Here is a 7,504-nt window from a genome sequence, read left to right as displayed (position 1 = left end):
AGTAGCTATGATAGGTTGGATTCCAGTCTGTACTACTTGCTCGGTAGAGTGTCCTACTTACGCTGTCCACAGTGGGGCCCGATGAATCCTCCCGGACAGCTACACTGCGATCCGCCACAGGTCCCTCCGTTAAAGCATCTTCTGGTACAAAAGCTTATACCAACACCACCAATACCTGAACCACCTGCATTGGAAGGAAGCGTACGGTATCTTTCTACTGTAGGAATATGAGTGGCTTGCGACAACTTACGCTGTCTCTTCTCCCGGCACAGGAACAGCAGTGCTTTCCACTCAGAACTACTGTCTGGTGTATGACTATAGACTATTGAAATGTGTTTCTGTCCTCTTCTGTAATACAAGTAAGTGTGTGTGACCTCCCTCGAGCTGTGACGCGACTCGAGAAAGGTCCAACAACTTACGTTGTCCACAGTGGGCCCCAGTATAGCCAGAGGAACATCGGCACCGGTTTCCAAAACATGAGGCACCATTTAAACACCGCAATGTACAAACCGATGTGATAGTCCACCCTGCTCCAGCTGAAAGCAGGAAAAGTGACAAATTTTACAATTTCAGGTAATCGTGCATGTTGCAGTGCTCGCTTTGGAATGTTACCAATATAGCATAGCTTTAGAGGAAAGCTTGCTTGCCATGAAAGTAAAAATTATGCCAGTCAGACTGTACAAAAAAATAGCTTCAAGTTCAACATAGAAAAATATTTCAAAACATTCAGAAATTTTGTGGATGTTCTTCGACTAAAAAGCTTGCTTGCCGTGAAAGTACATGATTAAGCCAATGATTGTGGAAGCGACTGTGTAATGTGCAACATATCTAATCATAGACATGAAATAAAACAATAGCAATGCAAACATATCGTCATCGAGGTTATAATCGCGGCAACGGCGGATCAAACCATGCATCAACGAAAGCATGAAACGTTGTCACCGAAGATTCTTTGACCGATTGGATAATGCTATCTCCGAAGATATCTGCTTGATGATCAGAAAACAATTGGCATTTTCTCTTAAAAAAAAACGTTCATGTCGTTGAAATTAGGTCCTGGACATGTTGACAAGTAACAACAATGACCTGTTTTCTATTTGTAAGATATATCGTTACTATACTCCGTCACGACTATGTCTGTCGGAAGCATACAAGCGACAGTAGTTTTTCCTATACTGTGGCTGTTTACTTCTAACGTTATAGAAGTAAACACAACGTACATCTTGATCAAACACAGTCTACCAGGACAGCTCGTGGTTGTGTGCTTGTCCATTTTTCTCTTCCTGACAGCTAACCGGTGTCTGAACTAGGCTTCTACAGATTTAAAGCAGTCTGCTTTCTTTCTTTCTTTCTTTCAGCCGGCTTTCGGCCGTTATAGTCTGGTAAAGAAGCCGACCGTACGTCACATACGTACAGTCTAGTTAAGTAAGCTAACCGATAACGATCCGGCAGCTTTTCCATGCAGCATTCATGATCAATGACATTGAAGCTAAACTGTTGGACGTAGACAGTGATGCACACGGCTCGAATTCCCCTGTCCGCAGCACAGCTGGGCCATGCCAGCTTTAAACAGAACGGGCCGTCAGCTGACAAAGATCAACACGTCCAGTTGATCCAACAAATTGGCCATTACGGAGGTCATTCATCAGCCAACCTGCACGCGATATCGATTTAAGCAGGATACTTCTGATGGGGAAAACTTCGATACAGTGGACATATCGATAAAGAAGGCTGTTAGTATTAAAAAGTTAGGGTAGGTAGGTACCGTTTTACTTTTTCCACTGAGTGACCAGTCATTTCCCTGCTTTTGTATGCGTTCTAATCGATCGTGGCCTTCCTATCCTGATAGTATGTACGTACGTATTAACGTATTGTGGCATTGCTGCGACTTACTTGAGTTTATCGCGAGACTTGGCAGACACATACTCACTAGCCCATCTCAAAAAAAGGACCGGAAGGACAGTTAATTTGTACGATAACTAAACTAATCATTATTACTATACTCGAGAGTCCAGCTTTCTTCATCATTACTTTACACAGTGATGCATTCAACAACGTCCAATTGCCATTGGTTAAGAGCTAACGTTTTGTTTCTTCTGATGTTATAGTTCATACAGGAATCGATAGATATCCTGTAACAGAGGATATTGAGACATAAACTTGATTGGGCGAACAATCAGCGGCTCCTTCTCCTTCTCATGGGCTGGTGTAATTGTATCATACCGTCCCACTCCACTATTAACGCGACAGCATAGTACATTATCAGCCGAACAAAATCAACCAAACAAAACGATGTGAGTTGAAAAAAAACAGGCAGATCAACAATTAAGGATCCACAGTCAACATCATGAAACTAATGACTTTCAGCTAAGGTCATATAAGAGATCAAAGGATCGGGTAGCGGGTGGTCAACTGGCAGAAGGTATAATGCCAAAATCAAACACTCTTAATTTGCGTTATTCTTGCCCAAGAAGTTCAGAAATTTTGCGGACTACCCTTTGACGTGGCCCAAACTAAGTCATATAATACCCACGTTAATGCTAACATTTTTATCTAATATTCTCTATTTCCTTTTAGGAAATATTTAAAGAATATAACGTTACGTTTAAAATCGATTAGCATGCCTATTCACGACATCTACAATGAACTCAAAATATCAGCTTTATCCTTTTCAGTGTAGACAAATCCAATTTCTTTCATCTGTCTCTTTTCTGTTACTAGTGGCAATCATCACACGTGCAAAGAATGTGTAGCTCAATGCACTTGACGTAGAGACAGCCAAATTAGCAACGATCCACAAGGAAGCCGGTCTGGGTCAGAGCCTGGGCGCACGGCGGGGGCTGCCCATGGCGCCTTTGATCGTGCACGGTGGTTCTATATTTTAGTAAACGCGGACAGAAAGAGGTCAGCAGTTCGGTGATGGTATCCACGACCATGGGCGACTTCAGCTCAAGGCAAGTTACCTCCAGCCAGAGGGCTTACCGCAGCGATGTTTATTTTTGTATGACCTTCAACAGTGTCAGCTTGGTAATCTCCTGGACATACTGCCGAGAAGAGGCTAATCTTAACTTAAGACTGGTCAACATCGTATTTCGCAGGGAGAGACTTTGTGAATAGAACACACTCTATCAAGCGTGACGGAGGAGGACACAGGATTCCTGGCGGGGGTAACCTTCGGTGACCTCTGGTGTGTAAATACATCTGCCTGCTATATCAGTTGGTTGTGTCCCGCTTTCATGAAGGAAGTGCATGGGATTTCTGGGAAGCTCTGTTTCCAGCAGAGATACATGGAATAACATACTGATACTAGATACCACAGTAGAGTAGAGATGTTTCCAACTTTTTTGAGAGTAGATGATCGAGATATCACTATCGGACTATTTATTATAACATATGTGATCATACATAAAATGTTAAATTTCTTTCGCGAATCGGCATTGGGGTACAAGAAGGGTTGGATCTTCCGAAAATAAGAATTATATTAGGGTACAGACACTTCAAGTTTGTTGTAGTTGGTTGCAGGGCCTTCTCCGGGACCCATGCCTCCGTCCCGGGACCGGGCAATTTGCTTGTTGAGACGGAAAAACAATTCACCAGGATCTCATCCGTCATAAAATCTGAACTTCATGACATGAAACTGATGAAAAAGTATTTTCGAAAATCTAGATAATATGGGCTTCCAGAGACAACGAATGGATGAATGAATGAACACTTTTATTATCGTGTTTTATTATCGACAATGAAAAAATCAAAACTGGTTGATTGACATGCCCAGTTGTATGACGAGGATTCTGGTGTTACGAACGCTCATGGGTGATTCGGTCCAGATCATCCGTGAAAAGGTAAGCTAACCCAGCCCAGCACCATCCAACACTGTCTGGTCCGAGAACGTCATCATGTACACACGCGAGACTTGGGCAATCAACCTGGCTGTTGAATTGTTTGTATTCATTAGTACTGTCAACAATATGAACTAGACTTAACCGGCAAGTTGTCCGGTTGAGGATGAGGTTGCGATGTGTTATCAGGCATGTACAGTTAGTTAACGTTACGTTGAAGTTACAATCGAATATATATACGAGTTACGGTTTCTGTTGGAATTTTGGTCAACGTTGCAGTATTTTGGCCATTGTATCCGATATCTTTTGACACAAAATTTGGAAACTATAGACGGGATATACACGATCACGACATCATATACAAGACCATACACCCTGTAATAGAAGTGCTAGCCCATTCACAGCCCGGTCCTATGTATGATGGGCAGGCCCCACAGCTGTTGCCGGGCAGCCATCAGCTGGAACTAATGATGTCCATCACATTAAATGTTACGGTACAGTTGACGGGTACTTTACGATTTGTCTGCCGTCTGAGGTAACTGCCGGAGGCGAATAGGAGCAAGGGTGACCTACATCATTTTTACGATAAGAAATCGACGAGACGCACGTGGCATATGTAAATCCCTTGATCCTAAGTATTTCCTAATGATGTATTATATAACATGTTGGCAGCACTCCATTTGACGAAAGTCCTCATTGAGCAGTGGCACCAGAGTGACCAGACGCTCCAGGTATGTGCGTCCAGCATTCCACGTAAAACTAGCATTCCACGTAACGATGGAGTTGTAATTGGGGAAATGAATCGGAAAGGCCTTAAGTATTTTACCCACCGAGCATCAAGTGGACACCAATCTATATCATAAAGATACCAGGTCATTTCATTCGAAGGAATCTACTCCAAAATATATCATGTACAGATAACTGTTGTTTTGAAACAATGTTAGCCAATATATAGAAATTCATTTACAGACGCCCTTGAACTTCTTCTGTCTTTCCTCGAGGCGAGTTTTTTTTTTCACGAGAGGCCAAAGACCCTAGAGTCTAGGTAACAGATAAATATCCCAGAGTTCTCCGCGGTTGACACGGAAAAGGTGCCAAACCTCATGTTAAACGAAAGTAGTTCAAGGCAAGAGCAGACAAGCGGAACTCACATTAACCTCCAGGAAATGGCCGCTGTCAATCATGATTAAGTTAACACAAACACTGTGCGTCTAGAGTGGACTTATGGTCAGGTTCTCCTATGGTTCTTTAATTACACTACTAAGTAACTAGAATAGCGAGTGGAGAGGAAACATTATGCGCCCCATTTTATAACATACACAGTTATATCCTATGGACTAACCTCCAGAACAGGCCGGCCCGGTCTTCCCTCCAGGACAGGTACAGGAGTTGGGTCTGGAACAGTAGCCTTCCCCACATGTGTTCTTACAAATAGCTGAGATGAAAGACAGAATGCAATCCAACGTTTTGAATTACACAACAAACATATAGAACGTGAAGTAGAGAAGTTATCCGAGAATACACCGGTCGCGGAGATGGGCCATGTATAAATAAACGTTTGTCACGGTGTGATCACTGCAGCTCTGCAGGGTTTCGTACAAGCATGACCAAGCTGTGTACGTAACAGTAGCTTTAATATCAATTGAGCAGCTACAGACCGTACATACACAGGATTTTCATACAAGTCAAAGTTGTTGTTTTTTCGATCGATTGGCACAATATTAAATAAAAGACCTGGCCTCTTTGGTGTTTTAGAACAATCGCCCGTCTATTCAATGCCTTTCAACATGTCTGTTGCTGACACCAACATGTGTTTTCTTTGAGCGGACGGGAAAAACGGAAAACGAAAGTTCATCCTTTAGCTCACCACCAGCTGTGCGGAGATATACCGTGCTTTCACTATACCGACTGCGGACAGAATACCTGAAATGTCTCGTGGTAGAAAGCTGGTGAGGGGGCGAGGGAACAGACCAAACATTTTGAATTCAGACAACTCAGTTGCCGCCTGGGAGCTCGTCTCGGTCATACTCAAAATCGCCTGCTATGTTTTCGACCGGAAGTGGCTGGCACTGGTTTTGCACGCCATCCGAAATGTGAGCCTATCTCGCTTCCTCTACACATTGAAGTGATTTCTTGGGACATGTTTAGCAACAGTGCATCAGCCAGAAATACCAGAACAGAACAATGGGAATGGTTTTAGAAACGAAAAACCGCAAGGGAATCTAACGTTTTTGCAGCTTTATACGACTTGATACAAACACATTTATTGGCTTATTGGTTTATTGAGTTAAACTCATGTGACAGTGACTACATTTGACAGCTACTCTCCCAGGAGTAACAATAGAAACAAAAATATGTTCAGCATAACATCACCTCTCATAATTACAATATCAATCATTTAAACCGCTTGTGTCATATCCAAACATAAACAACCGTATGCACGATACCATATACCTCATGTGCGATTTACAATTGGTTCCCAGGGAAGGAAGCACGGTACATGTGATGAATTAGGATGTTTTAAGACTGCACAGAAGTGTTTACGTTGACATATATACTAAGACTAAGGCTTTCATGAAACATACAAGACGACATTGTGTAAGAGGTACTGTAGAAAAAATTGCATCATGTGACAAGATAGTTGGATACCGAGACGAAGAAGGATCATGACTGAGGAGGATGTTCAAGGAGGATACTCACGGACTATGCACTGGTTACCGCTGGGCAGCGTTCTCCATCCCGGGCAGCAGTATGATTGGAACCGCGAGCCGCACACATTGGGTCTGTCGAAAAAGACAAGAACGGCTGCAATTCAAACGTTTCCGTTACCGACGAGTTGGTTTGTGAGTCGATATATGTGCATGGAGACACTCTTTGTACAGAGGATTACTGAGAGTGTGGACACACTTTATAAAGGATTTTCTACATCATATTTGAACACATTCATTCTTCGTTATATTTCTCTCGAGTAGCTGCCTCGATGCAGATGCTGCGATGTCTTAATTGCGAAGTATCAAAATAATGAAAAAAAATCGTTGAAAGCAACATATCACAACAAAATTGAACATAACAAATACACAGATTGTTGGTATGTGCGTAATAGTGAGACCACGTCCTTATCTCCCACCTATAAGACTTTGTACGCCAATCTACCCTTAAACGAACCTGACGGACAGGCCCGGTGGGATATCGCTTTAACACCAGACCGGATGACAGCCACCCCTAGCCCTAAACCTAACACTTGAGTCCGTCCTTCCTATTTATACACACTAACAAAGAGATTAGAGAGCAATATTTAGTCTGACCCCCACTTGGTGACCTTCCTGGTTCAAGGATTCCTTGTCTTTGTTATGGCTGAGAGGAAACTTAATTACCCCCCCCCCCCCATCTGGACGTGAAGGAATAAAATTCCCTTGATCCCAATGCCCGAGGTGTACCGAGGTGCTTCGGTCATATCGTGTCAATGTGACGTATAGAATGACCGGACAAGTAAGATGAAAAATGGACCTCATCTATCTGTGGTCCTAATTGTGGCCATACCCCAGGCTCACTAGGGTCAGGGGAACATGCGAGGCAATTTTAGTATCAAAGTATTACTTACCAAACAAACGTATCTTACTTTACTTATTAGTTACCTCTTAGAATAAAAAATCCATTCCATCGAC

At 42.8% G+C, this 7,504-nt stretch overlaps 1 protein-coding gene across 4 annotated transcripts in view; it reads right to left on the bottom strand.

Annotated features, from left to right (window-relative positions):
• Window positions 1–7,504, bottom strand: part of LOC118409491 (fibrillin-2-like) — a 67,598-nt gene that overhangs the window by 45,785 nt on the left and 14,309 nt on the right. For 3 of the 4 annotated variants that reach the window (XM_035810546.1, XM_035810543.1, XM_035810545.1), the window contains exons 3-5: window positions 6,540–6,622; window positions 5,182–5,274; window positions 62–184 (exon numbers count right to left, since the gene is read on the bottom strand). In XM_035810546.1, the coding sequence (XP_035666439.1) occupies window positions 62–184; window positions 5,182–5,274; window positions 6,540–6,622 (299 nt within the window). Of the gene's footprint in view, window positions 1–61; window positions 185–419; window positions 537–5,181; window positions 5,275–6,539; window positions 6,623–7,504 lie in introns of all 4 variants that reach the window. The other variant, XM_035810544.1, reaches the window with a different exon arrangement.

This window comes from Branchiostoma floridae, chromosome 2, assembly GCF_000003815.2.
Source record: "Branchiostoma floridae strain S238N-H82 chromosome 2, Bfl_VNyyK, whole genome shotgun sequence".
Taxonomy (NCBI): domain Eukaryota; kingdom Metazoa; phylum Chordata; class Leptocardii; order Amphioxiformes; family Branchiostomatidae; genus Branchiostoma; species Branchiostoma floridae.
Note: the sequence above shows the minus strand (reverse complement) of the source record. Positions and strands in the feature narration are given on the sequence as shown.